Raw genomic sequence first — 22,927 nt, 5'->3', positions numbered from 1 at the left:
CCTGGGGCTCCTGGGAAATACACTCTCCATGGCCGGAGCATCTCTCTCTTTCTGATCTTTGGAATGTTAAGTCTAGAGTTCAGTTCTCCCTACACCTGTGCCCTGGCAATAACTTGGTCTTGACTAATGCTAATTCAGTGACATTATTTAGCTGTGTCTCTCAATGAGCACTCTCCGTGTCCCAGGCTCTGTGCGAGACACTAAGGAGATTCGGTTTAAGACAAAGAGTTTTGCCTTCTAATGATTAAAATAATTCTTCAGTATCATTATTGTTAAATTTTGCATCTCTCTATTAGTAGAAAAAGTCAACAAAAATGAACTTTCTAGATCAAAAGATACATAAGTGTTTAAGACTTATGAGACATTTTGCTATAAAACATCTAGCAGAACAGCAAGAGATAGCCACACTTGTGTGCATGTACCCCGCCACTTTGTAGTCTGGCAAACATTACATAAAACTGTTTTAATTTTACATGTCAAAGATTACTACTGAAGTTGAATATTTTAATATTTCTATTTGCCAGAAGTATTTCTTCTTTTGGGAGCTCTCTTCACACTTTCTTTAGCCAATTTCAAGTTTTGATGTCTTATCTATTTTTCATTTAAAGACTATTAATCCCATGTCTACTGTAAATATTGTGCATTTTCCACTAAGTTTTCATTTACACTATAATTTTGTTTATTTTTAGATGCATGGGTTTTAAAAAACACATCCATCAGTATTTTCATTTGTAGTTTCTGCCTCTTATAGTTCAATGCTTACAGGTCTTTTCTATACCTGCTACTCTTGTGTATAACAAAATCTTTCATCCAGTTGGAATTTATTATATGAAGTGAAGGTATAATTTAGTCATCATTTATTTTCCAAATAGTTAGACCTTTGGGCAGGCTCTAGTGGTGTGGGACCTTGAATTCTCTTTGGAAAACTTTGGAATTTGTTCTGTGAGAGAACATGCGAGGTACAGAAGCTGAATGTTCCATTGGATCTTCCTTGACTTGCTGTGCAGTGAACCAAAGGGGGCTCCAAAAGGAGATGACAAGAGGATGGGTAGAGGGCAGTCTGAGAGTGATAAAAAGCAGATGAAATCAGTGTTCCAATGATGAGTGAGTAATTTTACGTCACTCTTTTAAGTTCTCTCTTTAAGACGGCACTAAAATTATTAACATTTTCATATGATGGCATTTCAGTATCAACGAAGAATCTGAAATATTTTTAGATTAATGCATGATTGGATGGAGGAGCCTGGTAGGCTGCAGTCCATAGGGTTGCGAAGAGTCAGGCACGACTGAGCAACTTCAGTTTCACTTATCACTTTCATGTATTGGAGAAGGAAATGGCAACCCGCTCCAGTGTTCTTGCCTGGAGAATCCTGGGGACCGGGGAGCCTGGTGGGCTGCTGTCTATGGGGTCATGAAGAATCCGACACAACTGAAGTAACTTAACAGCAGCAGCTTAGTCACTCAGTTGTGTCCGATGACCCCATGGACTGTAGCCTTCCAGGCTCCTCTGTCTATGGGATTCTCCAGGCTAAAAGCAAGAATACTGGAGTGGATAGCCATTTCCTTGTCCCAGAACTCTTCCTGATCCAGGGACTGAACCCAGGTCTCCTGCATTGCAAGCAAATTCTTTACTGTCTGAGCCGTAACTGCCATCCCTCCTCCTCCTTCCTTTCTCTCTTGCCCCTCCTTTCCTCTTTTGTCACTTTGTTCCTTCCCTCCTTTTTTTTTTCTTTTCTTTTTTGGTGAAAGCAGACCTAGAATAGAATTTCTAGTACAGGATTGACTACTGCTGCTGCTGCTAACTCGCTTTAATCATGTCAGCCCACCAGGCTCCCCTGTCTCTGGGATTCTCCAGGCAAGAACACTGGAGTGGGTTGCCATTTCCACTACTAGCTCAAGGTAAATCCTTAATCTCTTTGAACATTAGTACTTTATCTATAAAATGAAGCTAATAGTACCTGGCCCATGGATCTCATTATCTGAATACTTACATACTATTTTTGATTACCAAAAATATTAATGAACAGTATTTATTTACCACTTAAATTGTTTCCTGATCATATGATAGGCATATTTTAAGGTTACATTAATTTTTGAATTTTTCCAGCTCAGAAACATGGCCTGTATGTTTTTTGTGTGCAGCCTCCAGGATGGTACCAAGAACAATTAGTCATCGTCTAAGCTCTTGGTTATTTGCTTATTGTTTTAATTGGCACAGAAAAGTAATTTTCTTACTGTCTGAAGGGGTTACTCCCATGCTTAGAATGAAGCTGCCCTCATGAAGCATCCACAGGACAGTGAGATGTGAGGAGGGTGGCAGGGCCTTCTCTGTAGAATGCTTCTCATTTTGTGAGCATTCAGCAACCATTTTTGAACTCATTATGTTAGGGGGTAAAGCAACAAACCTTCAAGGTAAGAGTATTGTCTCCATTTTACAGATGAGGTTGCAGAAACCCTGAGAGGGAAGCAACTTGCCCAAGTGGCAAAGCGAGACATCCTCACCTGGCTTTGTACATCTCCAGAGCAGGAGCGTCCCTCAGGGAGGCCTCACTGAGATGCCTGAGTGTATCCACCTCCTCAGCCGGGCTGCTCTAAGACCCAGCACCAGGGAATGTATAGCACCAGCACCAGCACCAGCAGCAGCAGCATTCTTGGAAAGCATAAAACAGCTGGAAAGCATGCTTCCCGCTTCCAGCATTTGGAGTCTCATGGAGGACTTCCAGAAGGTTTTATCTGCCACTTTCTCGATCTCGCTTATTAGTTGCTTGGGTATTTGGAGAAAGACAGGTTGGTAGAGAGTTATTGCTGCTGTTCAGTTGCTAAGTCGAGTCCGACTACTTTCGACCTCATGGACTGCAGCACACCAGGTTTCCCTGTCCTTCACCATCTCCTGCAGTTTGCTCAAACTCATGTCCATTGAGCCGGTAATGCCATCCAACCATCTCACCCTCTGTTGACCCCTTCTCCTCCTGCCCTCAGTCTTTCCCAGCATCAGGGTCTTTTCCAGTGAGTTGGCTCTTCACATCAAGTGGCCAAAGTATTAGAGTTTCAGCTTCAGCATCAGTCCTTTCAATGAATATTCAGGTTGATTTCCTTGAGGATTAACTGGTTTGATCTCACTGTAGTTCAAGGGACTCTCAAGAGTCTTCTCCAGCACCACAGTTTGGAAGCATCAATTCTTTGGTGCTCAGCTTTCTTTATGGCCCAACTCTCACATCTGTACATGACTACTGGAGAAACCATGGCTTGGTATAATATATGGAGCTTTGTTGGCAAAGTGATGTCTCTACTTTATAAAATGCTATTTAGGTTTGTCATGGTAGAGAGTAGAGGAATATAAAATAAACATTTTTAAGGGCCTGCTAAGTGCCAGATTGAGCAAAGCACTATCATCTCCATGGTTTCATTTAGTGGTTTTTCTTTTTGCCTTTTTAAACAATGATGACATAAACACAGGAAAATGAGCAAAACAGAGAATAGCTTTTCTAAAGGAAAAAACTCAAACAGCCATCACCAACTTTAAAAACTAGAACACTGTTAGCACCTCATGATTCTTCACTGTCCATCCACTCACCATCACCTTCTTCTCTCCTGGGATGATTACTATCTTGACTTATGGTTGTTACTTTCTTGTGTTTATTTGTAGTATATCTGCTGAGCCTGCATCCATAGCACTATAGTTTTTGCTGGCTTGGGTTTTAAACTTTATATAAATGGAATTGTATGGTATGTATTCTTTTGGGTATAGTTTCATAGTTCAACATAACATTAGTTAGAGATTTATGTATATATTCCCCATAGATCTTTCTTTATTTCTTTCAAGTATAGCATTGCATTTATGAATAAAAGTGAAGTCGCTCAGTCGTGTCCGACTCTGCGACCCCATGTACTGTAGCTCACCAGGCTTCTCTGTCCATGGGATTCACTAGGCAAGAATACTGGAGTGGGTAGTCATGGCCTTGTCCAGGGGATCTTCCCAACCCAGGGATTGAATCTTTGTCTCCTGGTCTCCTGCATTGACAGGTGGATTCTTTACCACTGAGCCACCAGGGAAGCCCCTATGTAGTGTAGACATACAGCTTAAAAACCCCTGAAAAAAAGAAAAGAAAGCTTCAAGTTTTGTAGTCCAGTATTATTCATTAAAATGTAGAAATAACCAGAGTGCCAAGAAAGCAAGTGGGTTAAATTGAGCAAAATTGGCGATCTAGGAGACTCTAGTCCAGGAAGCTCTTTGGAATCTCCGGGGAGATGCGGTCTCAAGCGTTTGTGGTCACACTCCAAAGCGGTCCTAAAGCTGGTTCTCCGAGGCAGAATCCGCGAGTGGGCGCCCGCAGTGCAGATGAATCCAATCCTTCAGGTCAAGGACCAGGGGGAGGGGGCGGGGGCGGAGACGGGTACCGGAGGGAGTAGCGCTTGGCTTGTTGCTAGGCGACGACGCGCGTTCTGACGGCCAGCTGTGCGAGTCCGCCGGCCGCTGAGTCCCTGAAAGGCCGGTTGGAGACTGGGCCGCGGGGTCGGCCGGCCAGCTTCTCCGTCACATGAGTAGGAGCAGAGGCCTCCCGGGAGGCGGGTGAGAGGAGGACGCGGACTGGGGCGCGGGGAACTTGGTTTGGGAGGCTTTGAGAAGGAATGGCTGCGTTATTTTGGCGGAGCAGTTGTCACCTCTGTTCCGCCCCTCTAATCTCCAGGAAAATCTGGGCGGAAAAGAGTTGAGGTTGGAGAAGGGCTTGAGGCCGGGAGCACGAGTCAAGGAGGATCTGGGAGGAGTGAAAATCTAGTGGGAGGGAATAATAGATAGATTATGATGACCAACTGTGAGGGAAATAGGAAGAGCTAGGAAGGCAAAAAGCAGGAGTGGGGGGTGGGGTGGGGGATGAATCGGAGGGGTTAGGGGGAGGCTGAAAGGTCACAATAGAGGAATTTAACTTCCAATTCCTTGACCTTTTCTGCTATCCCTTGACAGGGGCTGCTTGTTTGGGACAAACCTCACACACCTCCTTTGGTGACCTTCCCCACTTAGGTCAGTGTGTCTAATTTCGGAATAGGGAGCTCTTACTGAGTTTGACCCTAAAATTCTTCGATAGGCAGTGGGACACTCTAGGATTACTCTGAGAATTATTCGGTACTGAAGGCCACAGATCCACAATCTGCTGTGGACTAGCACTGCAAGGATCCGAAGAAATATAATAATTCTTTTTATTTTAAGCATTCAAATGTAAATTTAACATGTTTTTTCCTATTTACAGCTTCATAGAGATATAATTTGTATTCACTAAGATGTACGGAACGTATGGTTTTTATAATGTTCAGGTGTACAGTTTGATGAGTTTTGATAGCTGCAAACACTTTTCAAGCAATTCCTGCAATCAAGATAACAGAACCTTTTTCATATCTCTGCTGCCTTTGCTATCTAGCCCTGCACTCACCCTCTCCCACCACCTTCAACTACTGATCTGCTGTGTAATATCGTAGAAGCAGTTACATTTTCTACTAGTTTATATAAATGGAAGCATCCATTGTGTCTGGGTTCCTTTACTCAGCATAATGATTTGCCATGGCCTTTGTCGTGATTGAGCTTCCCAGGTGGCGCTGGTGGTAAAGAACTCACCTGCCAATGCAGGAGACGTCAAGAGTCCAGGGTTTGATCCCTGGGTGGGAAAGATCCCCTGGAGGCTGGAACGACAACCCACTCCAGTATTCTTGCCTGGAGAATTCCATGGACAGAGGAGTCTGGCAGGCTACAGCCCACAGGGTTGCACAGAGTCAGACATAACTGAAGGGACTTAGCATGCAGGCATTGTCTTCATTACTGCAGTAGATAGTAAGTTTTGAAACTGAGTAGTGTTAAGTCTACCTTTTTCTTTTAAAAAATCAATTTAGCTATTTTAAAACATTTGAATTTGTGAATACAATTTAGAATAAGCTTGTAATTTCTAGAAAAAAAAAGTCTGCTGTAATTTTGATTGGGAAGGCATGAAATCTATAGATCTATTTGGGGAGAATTACCATTTTAACAATAGTCTTGCAGTTTATGAATATGGTCCCTAAATTTATGTTAATTAATCTTAGCAGTGTTTTGTAATTTTCAGTGTAGAGACTTTGGACATATTTTGTTAGATTAACTCCTAAATACTTTATGTGTTTTTTTCCCAATTGTTTGATGTTAGGATATAAAAATGCTACTGAGTTTGTATATTAACCTTGTATTGTACAACCTACATAATTCATTCATTAGTACTAGTAATTGTTTTGTGGATTTCTTGAGATTTTTAACATTGAAATCACATCATCTGCAAATAGGGACAGTTTTCCTTTTTCCTTTTTAGTTTTTTTAAAAAATATTTATTGACTGATTTTGGCGGTGTTGTCTTACTTGTGGCATGCAGAATCTTCCCTGCCTCATTTGCAATCTTTTGCATGGATTCTGTAGTTGTGGCATGCATGCTCCAGACGTGTGGGCTCAGTAGTTGCAGTACACTAGCTTAGTTGCTCCGCTGGCACTGAGGGATCTTAGTTCCCCAACCAGGGATCAAACCTGCATCCCCTGCATTGCCAGGCAGATTCCTAGCCACTGGACCACCTGGGAGGTCCCTCCTTTTTAGTTTTTATTTCTTTTCCCTGCCATGTTGTAATGGCAGGTACCCCCAATACAACGTTGAATAGATACAGTAAGAGTTGAGGCATTTTTGCCTAGCTTTCAGTTTTAGGGCGGAGAAGGCAATGGCAACCCACTCCAGTACTCTTGCCTGGCAAATCCCATGGATGGAGGAGCCTGGTGGGCTGCAGTCCATGGGGTCGCTAGGAGTCGGACGCGACTGAGCGACTTCACTTTCACTTTTCACTTTCATGCATTGGAGAAGGAATGGCAGCCCACTCCAGTGTTCTTGCCTGGAGAATCCCAGGGACGGGGGAGCCTGGTGGGCTGCCGTCTATGGAGTCACACAGAGTCAGACCCCACTAAAGCGACTTAGCAGCAGCAGCAATTTTAGGGGGAAAGCAAAAATAAAACATTAGCTGCAAGTTTTAAAAAAATTTCTCTTAATCAGATTGAGAATGTTCACTATGCTTCATAGCTTTCCTAGAGTTATTTATTTTTATCACAAAAAGTGTTGAATTTTGTCTTGTGATTTTCCGTTATCTATTTAAATGATCAATTTTTTTCTCCTTTACTTTGTTAATGTTGTGAAATATATTGATTTTTAATGTTAAATCAACTTTTCAACTCAGGGGTAAACTATGTGGTTAGGATATATTATTATTTTCAAAAATATATTTTTGGATTTATCTGCTTTTTTATTTAAAAATTTTGCATCTGTGTTTATGAGGGATATTTATGTAATTTTCCTTTTTTAAAAGAATGTCTTTGTCAGATTTGGTATTAGGATTATGTAAATCTCAAAAAATGAGTTCCTTCCTCTCTTTTCTGAAAATATTTGTATAAGACTGATGTTATTTCTTTCATGAGTGGGGTTTGAGAGAACCATCTGGGCCTGGAAATTTCTTTGTGGTAAGATTTTTGATAAAAAATATATTAATTCAGATTTTCTTAACTATTCAGATATTCTGTTTCTTTAATTTTGGTAAATTGTAGTTTTCAGAGATTAACCCACTTCATCTTAATTATTGGCATAAAGTTATCATATTCTCTTATCATCCTTTACTATCTCTAAGATCTGTTGTGAACATCCTCTTTTCATTCCTTTTATAGGTGATTTTGTTCTCTTTTGTTTTTGGATGGTCTAGCTAGGGGGTGATAAAAATTTTATTGATTTTTTTTTTAAGAACCAGCTCTTGGTTTTCTTAATTTTCTCAATTATTTTCTGGCTTCTATTATTTGATTGATATATGTCTTTGTACTTACATTCTTCTGTTTACTTTGTGTATACTTTACTGCTCTTTTTCTAGATTCTTAAAGTAGAAACTTAGGTGATTGATTTTAGACCTATTTTTCTTTTTGATTTAAGCATTTAAACTGTACTTTTCCTTCTAATCAGTGCTTTAGCTGTGTCCCACACATTGATATACTGTATTTTTATTATTACTTAGTCTAAAATGTTTCCTATGATTTCAATAATTTTTTTGTATTGTTTTATTATTTATTAACTTTTTATTACACCTTTTTGTATTACTTTAAAACAATGTATCTTGCGGGAATTCTCTGGTGGTCCAGCAGTTAGGACTCCACCTTTTCACTGGGGTGGCCTGGGTTTAGTCCCTGATCAGGGAACTAAGATCCTGCAAGTCATACAGTGTGGCCAAAAAAAAAAAAAAAGTGTTTCTCTAGGAGTTACAATACTGTGGCCACCTGATGCTAGAAAAGATTGAGGGCAGGAGGAGAAAGGGGCAACAGAGGATGAGATGGTTGGATGGCATCACTGACTCAATGGACATGAGTTTGAGCAAACTCCGGGAGACAGTGAAGAATAGGGAAGCCTAGCGTGCAGCAGTTCATGGAGTTGCAGAGTCAGACATGCTTAGTGACTCAACAACAACAAGGAATTACAATATATACCCTTAATATTTCATGGTCTAGAGTTAATATTGAACTAGTTCACATAAAGTGCAGAAATATTAACAGCCATAGTTCCCTAATTAGCTGCTCAGTGGTGTCTGATTTTTGGCGACCCTATAGACTGAAGCCCACCAGGCTCCTCTGTCCATGGAATTCTCCAGGCAAGAATGCTGGGTGGGTAGCCATTCCCTTCTCCAAGGGATCTTCCCAACCCAGGGATTGAACCTGGGTCTCTTGCATTGCAGGCAGATTCTTTATGGTCTGAGCCACAAGGAAGCCCCACAGTTCCCTTACCCACCCCCATTCCAGTCTCTTTAGTGTTGGCATATGCATTACATCTGTGTATACAGATACTCCACAAGACAATGTTGCAATATTTATACAAAGATGGCTTGTTAAATATACACAGATATTTGCCATTTCTGATCTTCATTCATTCCTGAAGAATTTGATTTTCCACTGATACAATTTTCCTTCAGTCTAAAACTGTCTTTAGCATTTGTTACAGTTTTAGTCTGCTGGTGAGTTATTCTCCTAGTTTTCCTGTATTTTAGTTGTGTCTTCATTTTTTTAAAGAATATACTTGCTAGATATCTAATTCTGGGTTGGCACTTTTTTTTGTCTTTTGGCATGGTACGAATCTTGTTTCACTTTCCTGCGGTCTCAGAGGTGTTTTGTGGAAAGTTCGTGGTCATTTGAATTATTTCCCTTAATTAATGTGTTGTTTTTCTGTTGCCTTCAGTATTTTATGTTTGTGTTTGGTTTCCAGCAGCTTACATGTAATTTTCTTTATCTAGTTTGGAATAATGAAAGCCTCTTTGTTATAAACTTTTGAATCTATAAATGTATGTATTTCTCCAAATTTTGGATGTTTGCAGACATCATTTCTTCAAATAGCTTTCCACCCCATTCTCCTCCCTCCTTTTGCGCTACCAATAATCCATGTGTTAGAGCTTTTGATATTTTCTCACAAGGCTCTGAGGACTTCTTTTTCTCAAAACTTTTTCTCTCTCTTTTAAATATTGGATAATTTCTGTTAATTTATCTTCTAGTTTACTGACTCTTTCTTTAACATCCCTACTCCACTAGTCAAATTTTTATTGACAATGTTATATTTTTTCATATATAAAATTTCTATTTCTTTATTTCTCTTCTAAGATTTTGTCTTTTTATTCCTCTTTAACATATTTTCCTTTACTTCATTGAGTATAGCTATAATAGTTGCTATAAAGTCCTTGTTTAATAATTTCAACCTCTGCGTCATCTCTGGACTGGCATCAGTTAATTATCTTTGCCCTTGACATTGGGTCACATTTTCCTGGATCTTTTTATGCAAAGTATTTTCTTGTTATATCCTGGACACTGTGAATGTTTGTGTAAACTCTGGGTTCTGTTGTAGCTCTCTGAAGAAGGTTTATTTTTTTCATTTTTCCATTTCATTTTTCATCTTCATTTACTTTTCTCACTTCATTTAATTTTCATTTAGAAAACATTTTAGATTAAATAATAGTGAAAATACAACATATCAAAATATGTGTTGCTGCTGCTGCTGCTGGCTGCTAAGTCGCTTCAGTCGTGTCCGACTGTGCTACCCGATAGACCGGCAGCCCACCAGCCTCCGGGTTCCCTGGGATTCTCCAGGCAAGAACACTGGAGTGGGTTGCCATTTCCTTCTCCAATGCATAAAAGTGAAAGTGAAAGTGAAGTCGCTCAGTTGTGTCCGACTCCTAGCGACCCCATGGACTGCAGCCTATCAGGCTCCTCTGTCCATGGGATTTTCTAGGCAAGAGTACTGGAGTGGAGTGCCATTGCTTTCTCCTCAAAATGTGTGGGATACAGCTAATGCATTGTTTAGAGGGAAAAGTACAGCTTAAATGCTTAAACCAAAAAAAGGAAATTCACCAGGTTAGACTCACTGTAAGCTCTATTTCATTCTCTGTGATTGGAGGTTAAGTTCAGCTAATTCTCAGTTCAGCTCTTTAAGCCTTTGCTTCTATTTCCTATATGATTTTTAATCAGCACAATATGTTCTAGTAACTGTTATTGAGCTTTGAGTTTGTCCCACATGTGCATGGTTCTGAGGTCAGTCTAGACTTGTATGGGGTTTAGACACAGAATTGGAGATTAACTTCTCTGACTCTCTTTCCTCTGGAATTTCTCTCTCACTCCACAGTGGTGGTTGTTGTCTGGACTCTTTTCTCTAATTCTTCTGGCCAGAAGTCTAGCAAGAAAAGATAAAACATGGAGAGGAAAAACAGGCAGAAAGAGCTTTTAGCTGTTCTATTACCTATTATGTATTTATGTATATATATATTTTCTATGTATGTATGAGTATTCACAAGGGGTATGGACATACTCTAGGTACTGGTTATAAAGAGTTAACTAAGTTAAGCTTTTATAGTTACTGAAATTTCTGTGAGCCTAAGAATACTGGAGTGGGTAGCCTTTCCCTTCTCAGGGGATCTTCCCCACTCAGGACTCAAACCTGGGTCTCCTGCATTGCAGGCAGATTCTTTACCAGCTAAGCTACCAGAGAAGCCTCTGAATAGTTTAGAAAAACATCTTTTTGGAGCTTGAAGACAGCGTTTCTCTATTTTCTCTATCATTTTTAACCAGCATGATATGTGTCAGTTATTATTATTGATATTACTAGGATTAAAGGCAGGAAAGCATGTATTATAGAAAGTGTGGGATAATAGAAAAAATTGCTATTATCCCATTTCTTAGAAAAATCATTAAAATATTTGTATATTTCCTTTTGGACTTTTTAATAAATTATCAGTGGGCAGACAGATCTCATTTCTACCAGTGATATTTCAAAAGCCAATGTGATTTTCAGAATACTTTTATGTTCCTTGCAATACTGAAGATTTTACTAGATGAGATAGGCTGTCTTTGGCCATTTCTTTTGGAACTTTGGTGCTGTGTATTGTGAGTTGATGTTGGTGTGAAATTTAGGAACTGAATTGAGACATTTGGCTATGAATCTTATCCTTAATGGGTCACTGTTCCCACCGAGGTACTGATATATAGGTGACTATTTGTAGGAGGTGGTCAAGCACAAGTAATTCCAATAACCAGCTGGAGCTTTGGCTCAGTTCCCCAGGTAATACTCCGCTGGACTAAGACTCCTTGCCCTGTGTGAAGTGTTCATGTGGCTTGGAACCAAGTCATCTGGTAGTCTGCTTTATTTATTTCTGCTTTAGAGTCTAGAGCAGAGTTCTGAATCTTCTGTTCTAACAGGAGGAACAACCAAACCTGCAAGAACCAGAAAGCAACCTGTCTCAGAATCTAGAGAATTCATGCAGGCAGCCCTCCCTGGGCCTTTAGCTCTTTTGGGCTGGGAGCTTACTTTTTATGTCTGACCGACTTTGTGGGAAAGGAGAGAAGACTGGCCCTTGGCCTCTCTGACTGCGTCACTGCTCAGGCATTGAACATCCTGGTAGAGGAGTAAGGAAAAGGCAGAGTTTTCAAAACTTGGGAAGGAAGAGGACGATGAAATTACTGCTCATTCTGTCCCATTCAAAGGGTAGCGTAAACAGTCAACCTGGATTGTGAGCAGCAGGTGTGACACTGTATGTTAATTTTAATACTTCCTTCTTTGGGGACAGCGACATTATTTTTCCTTGAGCATTTCCAAATCAGAACTAGGCTCTTTTTTAAAAAAATAAATTGCTAGCAAAAAAAGAGAACCTGTTGTTTTCCCCTGAGATTGGATGTTTAAAAATCATTTTACATATTTTGTAGTGTTAAGGGGTGGATGGGGGCTATGAAAGCACTGGGTTTGATGGCCTGGCCCATTTGCATTGGGATACCACCTTGAAAACACAATAGAAGTTCCATTTCCCACTGTTTCATTTTTACATATAAAGAACAACTTTCCCATGCGGAACTCTAGGGAGGGTACTGAGAAATGTTAAACAATGACCACTTGTTAAACTTCAATAGCAAACCTAGGGCCTGAGAGAAGTTGGAAAGGAATACAAAGCAGGAACTAAGAAATAAAAGGGAAGTGCAGTTGAGAGAGTCAAATCAGATTCCCATCAGGTACTAATGTCTTTCTGGTCTGTGCTCTGTTCCAGTTACTACCTTTCAGTCTTTTGTGGGAAGAAATGCAGATGGTGTCAGGATGAGCATATTACCACCTGTGCAAACAGTAAACAGCCACAATACTATGAGGGAGGTTATACAGAATTTTTTAAATAAGGAAACTTCCTTAAGGGCTTTAGAAGTCATTTCTAATGTTCATATTCTATGGCTTGAAAAAGAGGCAACAGATTATTATTTTCATTTTTAATAAGAAATCTTGTTACTGATAGGATTAAATTGTCCAAGGTGTAGTCAGTGGTGGAACTGGGTGGAGAAAGCAAGCCTACTGATTCTGAAATGAGAGCTCTGTCATATAGCAGGGTCTTGGATTTGAGAACCAGCAGTGACAATTTAAGTGATTAAAAGCAATATGGCTATATCTAGAGGCTAAATAGGATGTTTTCTTCATATAACCCATTCAGTTCAGTCGCTCAGTTGTGTCCGACTCTTTGCGACCTCATGGACTGCAGCACGCCAGGGAACCCTGTCCATCGCCAACTCCTGGAGCTTGCTCAAACTCATGTCCATCACATTGGTGATGCTATCCAACCCATCCAACCATCTCATCTTCTGTCGTCCCCTTCTCCCACCTTCAATCTTTCCTAGCATCAGGGTCTTTTCAAATGAGTCAGTTCTTTGCATCAGGTGGCCAAAGTATTGAAGCTTCAGCTTCAGCATCAGTCCTTCCAATGAATATTCAGGATTAATTTCCTTTAGGATTTACTGGCTGGATCTCCTTGCAGTCCAAGGGACTCTCAAGAGTCTTCTCCAACACCACAGTTCAAAAGCATCAATTCTTTGGTGCTCAGCTTTCTTTATAGTCCAACTCTCACATCCATACATGGCTATTGGAAAAACCATAGCTTTGACTAGATGGACCTTCGTTGTTAAAGTAACGTCTCTGCTTTCTAATATGCTGTCTAGGTTGGTCATAGCTTTTCTTCCAAGGAGCAAGTGTCTTTTAATTTCATGGCTACAGTCACCATCTGCAGTGATTTTTGAGCCCCCCAAAATAAAGTCTCTCACCATTTCCATTGTTTCCCCATCTGTTTGCCATGAAGTGATGGGACCAGATGCCATGATCTTTGTTTTCTGAATGTTGAGTTTTAAGCCAATTTTTTCACTCATGCTTTCATCAAGAGGCTCTTTAGTTCTGCTTCGCTTTCTGCCATAAGGGTGGTGTCATCTGCATATCTGAGGTTATTGATATTCATTCTCCCGCCAATCTTGATTCCAGCTTGTGCTTCATCCAGCCTGGCATTTCAGATGTGTACTCTGAGTACCAGTTAAATAAGCAGGGTGACAATATACAGCTTTGGCATATTCTCATATAGCCCAGACTGCATGAGAAATGAAGAAATCTAATTATAAAAATAACCCTTTTATGAGCTGATATAAAAGAAACAACCAAGAAATGTGCATACTTTGTAAGCAAAGAAATGCAAAGTAACATAAGAAAATGTTTCTTTCCAAATTTGTCTTAAGTCCATTGTGAAAAATGAATAAGTGAAAGTGTTAGTCATGTCAGACTTTTTGGGACCACGTGGACTAAACCCAGCCAGGCTCCTTGTCCATGAAATTCTCCAGGCAAGACTACTGGAATGGGTAACCATTTCCTTCTCCAGGGGGTCTTCCTAGTCTGAAGATTGAACCCAGGTCTCCTACATTGCAGGCGGATTCCTCACAGTCTAAGCCATCAGGGAAGCCCATTATATTTTGGCATAAAATGAGATAAACCCCCTTACCCGCCCTCCCCATAGTCAACCAATTGTCTCAGCACAATCTATTGAATGATTCTTCTTTTATCATCAATTTAATGCTGCCATTATAATATTACCCACATTATTCTTAATTATTTTGCTCACTCAGTCTACATATTGATTTTATCAGCAGTGTTTCTATTTTAATTCTTACATCCATATGAGTTTTTAATTATCTTGTTGGACAACACTCCCTCATTTCTCTTTCCAAAATTGTGGCCAATCTATCCTGTTTATTACTTCAAATAAATCCAGAATTAGTTTTCAAATTTCAAAATATCATGTTTCGGTTTTGTTTATGATGGGATTAAACCAGTACAGTGTTTTGGGAAGATCTGATAAAATGAAAATATTTGGTCTTTTTACCAAGGAATACCAAAATCACTGTAGGTGGTGATTGCAGCCATGAAATTAAAAGATGCTTACTCCTTGGAAGGAAAGTTATGACCAACCTATATGGCATATTGAAAAGCAGAGACATTACTTTGCCAACAAAGGTCTGTCTAGTCAAGACTATGGTTTTTCCAGTGGTCATGTATGGATGTGAGAGTTGGACTGTGAAGAAAGCTGAGTGCCGAAGAAGAATTGATGCTTTTGAACTGTGGTGTTGGAGAAGACTCTTGAGAGTCCCTTGGACTGCAAAGAGATCCAACCAGTGCATTCTAAAGGAGATTGGTCCTGGGTGTTCTTATGCTAAAGCTGAAACTCCAATACTTTGGCCACCTCATGCAAAGAGTTGACTCATTGGAAAAGACTCTAATGCTGGGAGGGATTGGGGGCAAGAGGAGAAGGGGATGACAGAGGATGAGATGGCTGGATGGCATCACTGACTCAATGGACGTGAATTTGAGTGAACTCCGGGAGTTGGTGATGGACAGGGAGGCCTGGTGCGCTGCAATTCATGGGGTCGCAGAGTCGGACATGACTGAGCGACTCAACTGAACTGAACTAAACTGAAGCAAGGAATATTAACTGCCTACTTAGTGGAGTCTTTCCTTTATGTCCTTCAGTTAAAATTAAAACATTTCATTCATGCAGTTTCAGCACATTCCTTATGTTTATTCCTAGATATTTACTCCTTCACATAAATTATACATGGAATTTTGCCATCATGCTTTTGGTATAAAGGAAGATTTTTTTTTGTATAAATTTTAAAAATTTAAATACCTTGCAGACCTCAATTATAATTCTAAATAGTTCTTTAGTGCTTAGATTTTCTATGTAAATAATCACATTTGCAAGTAATGATGGTATTCCTGAGGTATTTTTGCTTTATTTTTGTATTGTCAAAGAACCTTGGCCTTGGGTTTTCTAAGAAATCAATTAGTTTCTTTATTATTTTCTGCTTTTATTTCATTGGTTTACTCTTATTTCTTGACACTCTCCTCTCCTTGGCTTCTGTGGAAACTTCTCATTTTCCCAGCTCTCTGATTGCTCCCACTCTTCCCACCTCCCAACTGTGAGAGGACCAAAGAATGTCATCAGCCCTTCTGTATTTGTATTTCTTGTTATCCTGGCTTTTGGTAATGATCTCAGAGCTCTCAAGATCGGAAAATTCACCTGTAATCATAGATGGCTGGCTCTGCTGAATAGCATACTTTTTTTTTAAATTGTGATAATATACCTGACATAAAATTTACCATCTTAAACCATTTTTAAGTGTAAAGTTCAGTGAATAGCAACAGCTTTATTACACACTTGGTTATGACCCAGACTTTATCAAAGTGATTCAAAGTTGCTATTTATTCCCAGTCATTGGCCAGATCCTACCAGTTTTACCTTATAGAGTCTTTTCACTCTGCTCTGTTATCAAAACTAGGCCTTTAGTTCAGTTCAGTCGCTCAGTCGTGTCCGACTCTTTGCCTTACCTACTTTTACATGCCCTCTCTCTCTTTCGTCTTTCTCCCACCCCAAGCCCTAGATCCTATCAAGCCACTTTTCTGTTAAATGTTTTTGAATAGTTTCCAGTAGACCACAGAAAAAGTACAAACACCTGGCATTCAAGGCCTCCCGACCTCACTGCAGCCTAGCTTGTGGCTGATCACCTCTTGTCCTTCCTACACCTGCTCTGTTTCCTGTCAAAGGTAGAGGCAAGTGGGCTGGGTGAGAAATGGGTCTCCACGGACCAGCTGGAGAAGGGAAAGGGAAATTGTTGTCCTGCCCCAAGAGTAGGGGTTGGCCCTTGCATTGCCAGAGCCTTCGTTTTATTCCCCCCCCCCGCCCAGAGAAACTGCAAATCTGCATTTTTATATGAAAATCTCTCAATTTAAAACCGTTGGCTATGAATTAATATTTCTGAAAAGCTCAGAGAAATTGAAAAGCATGCTTGCAAGAAGGATCCAGGCTACTGCTGACCTCTGATCTCTCTTCTTGGCAGGATTACTTTAGGTTTACTATGCCTGTGTGGAGTGTGGTCCCTCTTGCCTGGAAGTGGGAGACCACAGTACTGTTGAGAGAAGTACTAAAATACACTCAATAGAAGTTTCAGAAAATCTTCACCGTAAAAATTTACTAAAAGTTTTTCATTGTTACTGTGAAAAGGCCAGTAGTTTAAAATGATATATTAAAAATGATAGAAGATCATTTTAGTAGTATCATTATGGATTTAGTAGTAAATCATTTAAATAGTAGATTTAAAATGATATAAATGAATGCGGCCCACTGGTGCCTCAGTTAAGCACAGTGAGCGTTCCACCATGAGAAGCTTTTTAGAACTGGAATTTTATTCATCAATATTAGTTTTCATGTATGTAGGTATGTATAAATATAAATTTATTGTTATTTCACAGGACAAATCAGTCAAGATGTCCACGATTTCAAAGCACTTTGGACTGAAATACAAAGAAGAATCGTACATCTTTAAAGAGCTGGAGAAAGTTCGCAAGGAGACCAAAAAGGAATTTCTCCGAATCAAGGAGAAGTTGGCCGCCAAGCCAGCTGTGGATGAAATCCCCGTCTTTGGCCTCCGGGTCCCCAGCCCGGCCCGGTATGCGACGAAGGGGAGCGCTTCCCGCGTCGGATCCCCAAAACCAGCAGGCTCCCCTCGGGTTAAAGGTCGTGCGCGCCCAACTGGGACCCTCCCGCAGCCGGTGCCCCGAGGCGCCCCGCGGCCCCCGGGCCCGAGGGAGGTGGCCGCTCCCGGGAAGGGCCGGCCCTTCCGCCCCCAGGACTTTTACTTGCGGAGCTCTGCGTTCCTCCGGCACCGGCCCCAGAAGCCGCCGATCATCGCGCCCAGGGCTGGCACGTCCAGACCAGTGGTCCTGATGCCGCCGCGCGTGCCCACGGGGAGGGCCCGGGCGCACCGGGGCTCCAGGAGCCCCCCGCCGGCGGACTCCAAGCCCGTGCTCGACCTGGCCCGGGGGCGCGTGGTCAGCCTGGAGCCGGCTCAGCTCGCCGAGGTCGGCCAGGCCAGAGAGAGGCTGCCCGACTCCTTTTCCAGCGACGAGGGAGGCGCGGAGGCGGCCGGCCGGCGGAAGAGAGTGAGGATTAACACCCGCTTCCTGCACGAGGACTCGGGTGGCGAGTCGCGGGAAGCCCCCGGCTCCGCTTCCAAAACCGACCGCGAGAGCACCCCGCCGAGCGACTCCCGGGAGGCCACCCTGCAGGCCCCGCCGCCAGTGCGTGCGATCCCCAAGTCCATCGAGGAGATCATCGCCTCGCTGCAGTCCGAGGCCCAGCTGGCCTCCGACCAGACCATCAAAGAGCTCATCCAGAGCGTCCTTGGGCAGAACTACGACATTAAAATGGAAGTAGGTGATCCAGAACAGGGGTCATATTTCTTCTGGATAAATTTCATTTCAGGATTCAGACATAAAATCGTGCATATCGTGTGTTCTAAGCTAGACAGGCTCGAAAAGCTAGAGAAAGTGCTCGGGTGTTAATCAGGGTCTTTGAATTTTCCATCGAGGGAGTATATCCTTTTAAAAAAGTGAAAATAATGGAGAGGATATTTCAGAAACTGGTACAAAGAACATTAGTTCTTTGACCCGAGTAATACATCACTGGTAACCTTTCCTTTCAAAGTCTTTGTGAGTATTTAGTATTGATTTGGTTGATGTTTTATATGAAAGACTCCGTCTTTGGTGGTACAGTTTATTAACAGTAAATCTGTACCTTAAGAAGATCAATATACTACTACTAAGCTGTATTTATAAGAGTTTTGGTCCATTTTCAGTGAAAATCATTCTCTTAAAATATGTTTAAAAAATTTACTTTCTAGGTCTTCTCAGTTATATGGACTATAAGTGATTATTTGTCCCAAGGACAAGCCCATCAGGTGGATACCCATAAGAGCCCTGTTTTACAAAAGAGGCTTCCTAGCTTTAGTGAGTTTAAAAGGATTGCCTCCCAGTTCAGCAACTAAGGCAGAACAGAGCTGGGCGTCCACCCCAGCAAGTCATACCCCAGAGAAGAGACTGGAATCATGCCAGGACTGCCTGTTTGTTGATTGTGATGTGTCCTCAGGCAGGGAGCAAAGCTAGATAGGGTCCTGGTTCATTATACAGACTTAGTTCTAAACAGGGACATTCAAAGTTGAAGTAATAATAGGGGAGTCTGAGTCCCATATACACAGAGAGAGAGGGAGAGAGGGCAGGAGGAAAGGAGTTTTTTGAGAATGGTAATTAGAATGACACTTAGGAGGGAAGAAGATTCTATTACTCTTCTTGGCTGCAGCGCCAAACCTCTTGTTAGTACACAGAATACTGCTGCCACATTATGTCTTCAAAATAGTTTCAGCCCAGAATATACTCTTGGCTGTGATTTAAGGAATGTGATCCTAAAGCCCATTAGGGAAACAAAAACGTGTAAGGACAAGAGTCCCCTGTGTCGTCTTTGACCTAATGTTTGTAGGCAGAATGGGACAAATATTTTCAAGTAAGATCCACACCTCCCTACGGTTACTGAACAAGACCAGCCTGACTGTTCAGGCGGTTTCAAAATGAGTACTTCTTACTAAGTTTTCTGTGGATCTAACAGAAAAAGGAATCAGGGATACACACATTGGAGAGCCCAGACGGAGAGAACAAAGGCCTCATTTCCCGCCCCTGTCGGAAGGAACTCTGTAACATAATCAAGGCATGTGACATGAAGAGGGGCCTATATTGGAAGCCGGCTCAGAGGTCCTATACAGTTGGAGAAAGTTACACTTTTAGAGCAAGGGTTTAAGGAGGGAAGAAGATTCCCTCCTAAATCCTTAAACCCATTTGCCATAAAGAAAATGCATTTTGAAGGGTTCAAATAGAATAGAATATAAGAAGGGAGACTATCAATGATGATTTGCCCCGGGACAGTGAATTCTGTTCTTTCTGGTATTCCATTTCTCTTGTGTATCCTTTTCTGGTGCTTCAGTTACCAGAATTGCTTTATGTAGGAGAGTGGTTTGGAGGATTAGGGTCAGAAGCCAGTGTCACTAGCTAGCCCCACATTATAAGACTTTATTGTTCAGTTGCTAAGTCATGTCCAACTCTTTGTGACCCCATGGATTGCAGCATGCCAGGCTTCCCTGTCTTTACTATCACCCAGAGCTTGCTCAAACTCATATTCATTGATTTGGTGATGCCATTCACTCATCTAATTCTGTGTCCCCTTCTCCTCCTGCCCTCACTCTTTCCCACTATTAGGGTCTTTTCCAGTCAGTTGGCTCTTCACATCAGATGGCCAAAATATTGGAGCTTCAGGTTCAGCATCGGTCCTTCCAGTGAATATTCAGAGTTGAATTCCTTTAGGATGGACTGGTTTGATCTCCTTGCAGTTCAAGGGACTCTCAAGACTTGGCCAGTTTCAAATGTCTTAGTCCCATCCCTGCCTTCCATTGTATTGATTTTTTGTGTAGCTAGTTTTTGTTCTTGCTTTTAAACTTTTGCCTCTGTGCCCCATCTCCCCTTCCCCCCAACAATTCCAGAAGATGGAGCTTTGAATTATTTTGGTCTTTTGTTAGGGTGAGAAGAGAACAGTGGGGGATTTGTTGAAATGGTTGTGACTGGGTAGGTGAGGGATAGCAATGAAAATGCAAGTAAAAGTGGTGTCTAAATTATGATTCTAAAAATCCTTAAGATTATAATAAGGCCACTTGTTTTAAACGTTTGGAGTTTATATAAACAACGTTCTGTCCGTAATAAGCAAGGGATATGGTTCTTCACTTTAGACATCTTAATTTGGAGCCAATCCCTTGAGGGAAAGTCAAAGGATAAGACAGTCTTGGCAAGATGTGCTGTCTCTATTTAGAGCTCGGGCAGGGCCCTTCCAGACCTAGCATTCAGAGTTCCACAAACAATTACATAGGCCAGAAGGTGCTCAGAATACCTGAAGATTAAACTCAGCTGTCAAATGTAGGTCAAACATCTAAACCAAGGTTTCTCAACCTTGGCACTTAACTTTTTGGTTTGAATAATTCTTCATTGTGGGTGGCTGTCCTGTAATTGTAGGATGTTTAGAATTATCCTTGGCCTCTACCCAGTAGATGCCAGTAGTATGATCCTCTCGTCATCCTCCCGACCACCAAGTCATAACAACTGAAATATCTCTAGATGTTGCCAAATGAGACCAGGGGTAGAAGGGTGTAATCACCCCTCCCGCCCCCCCCATCCTCCCAACCAGGTGAAAACTGGTGGCTTAAACAGTAAGCATACACCATGGCAGGAGGGATAGAAATTTTATAAGTTCCTAAATGCTTGTTTTACTGAGGAATTCAATATTATCACTCACAAAATACATTCTAATTATATGAGACTGAATAAAGGTTAGAGACTTCCTTCCAGATGTTAATTGAGGATGAAGGAATCAACCCATCCTTGGTTCTGTGGTGTGTGTTGTTTTTGGCCATATAGCTCAAAAGAAGAAATGGCTTAAAATGACCCAGGTGAGGGAGTTCGTGTCCCCAGGTCTTTATAAACAAATAACTAACAAGCAAATGTTTTATCATAAAACTTATGTCTGCTTTAACTTTAGGGAAGATGAAATAGACATACTTCTCTCTCTTCTTCCAGCTAAGTAAAACTAGGTACAAACAAACAGGAGAAGACTCCAAAAGGTAGAAAGAAGCAGACTGGCTGGGGACTTTGGGATCCAAGGGATCATGTAGTGATAAGTTCTTAGGTTTTCTTTTTGTCTCAGATCTACTGCACCAGAGCTAAAGAGACTGGCAACCTAAGAATGTGCCAGTGGGTACAGACAGAAAAAGCCCCAGCAAAAGCCTGCTCTCTTTAGCTAAGGATCAAGAAAGGAGCAGCCTAGCAAGACAAAACTTTTAGACAATAACTGTGCTACTCTAGTCAAGCACCACAGAAAAACCTATGACCCTGTCCTCTCCTCTGCCAGCCAGGACTGAGGAGGGAGCTAAACTTCCACTCTTGAATGACTGTAACAGGTTACCCCAATTTCTTCCCTAATGACATAGAGTCAGTGGAGAGCCAAGACTTTCAACCCTAACAGTAAAGAGGCTATCCTACCTTCCTCCCTGTAGTGTCACTGGACACCATACAGGCTTTTCCTAGTTTTCAGGACTTTGATGCTGAGAAGGCAATGGCACCCCACTCCAGTACTCTTGCCTGGAAACTCCCATGGACGGAGGAGCCTGGTAGGCTGCAGTCCATGGGGTCACTAAGAGTTGACACGACTGAGGGACTTCGCTTTCACTTTTCACTTTCATGCATTGGAGAAGGAAATGGCAACCCACTCCAGTGTTCTTGCCTGGAGAATCCCAGGGACGGGGGAGCCTGGTGGGCTGCCGGCTATGGGGTTGCACAGAGTCAGACACAACTGAAGCGACTTAGCAGCAGTAGCAGCAGCAGCAGGACTTTGATGACAGGAAGATTAGATCTTCTGTTGTAGTCCTACAAGTGCCTGAGGCTCTATTATTCCCCCAGTTTACTGTCTCTGTTACTCAGATTGATAAAATAGTATTGTTTCATCTTCATGATTACTGATCCTTTCCACTGTGTCCCATACGTTCAGTATTTGAGGCATTTGTACAGTTTTATTTCAATTACTGTAATTTTCAGTTCTAACATTTTTCTTTGGCTCCTCTTTATATATTCTGTTTCTTTACTAAGACTCTCTTTTTCTCATTGTTCCAAGTATACTCATTGCTTATTCAAGTTTTGTTTTGTGTTTAGACGAAAGAAAAAAAAAGACGATACCAACATTGAGATGACCAAGATGTTAGAATTCTCTGATAAAGATTTTAAAGTGGTCCTATACATCACTCTAATTGGAAAACAACAATACCAGTAGATGGAAATAAGTTATGATATATAATGTAATATCTGGAGCAATGACCAAAAAATCTATACAAAGAGATTCACTCAAAAACCACTATATATAAATCAACCTAGAATTAAGAAATTTTAAGTAACCCATAGGAAGGCAGGTAAAAAGTAAACAGAAGCAAAAAACAGAGAACGAAAAGAAAAGTAGTAACTTCAAACTCAAATGTATCAATAACTACACTAAATGTAAGTGGTCTAAATGTAGTGATTAAAAGCAGAGATTGGCAAGTGGATTCCGTATAAAACCCAGTATATATATATATATATTTTTTTTTACAAGAAATGTACTTCTGGTATGA

General features: G+C 41.2%; 1 protein-coding gene across 1 annotated transcript in view; it reads left to right on the top strand.

Moving 5' to 3' along the window:
- The window catches only part of TTC6 (tetratricopeptide repeat domain 6), a 215,175-nt gene that overhangs the window by 12,121 nt on the left and 180,127 nt on the right, over nt 1-22,927 (top strand). Inside the window, exon 2 of the mRNA XM_086363463.1 lies at nt 17,151-18,110. Within this exon, the coding sequence (XP_086219589.1) occupies nt 17,166-18,110 (945 nt within the window). The 5' untranslated portion in view covers nt 17,151-17,165. The remainder of the gene's footprint in view (nt 1-17,150; nt 18,111-22,927) is intronic.

The sequence above is a fragment of the Bos grunniens genome, chromosome 21 (assembly GCF_055505025.1).
Source record: "Bos grunniens cultivar Pamir isolate PY7600 chromosome 21, Bosgru_T2T1.0, whole genome shotgun sequence".
NCBI classification, from domain to species: domain Eukaryota; kingdom Metazoa; phylum Chordata; class Mammalia; order Artiodactyla; family Bovidae; genus Bos; species Bos grunniens.
Note: the sequence above shows the minus strand (reverse complement) of the source record. Positions and strands in the feature narration are given on the sequence as shown.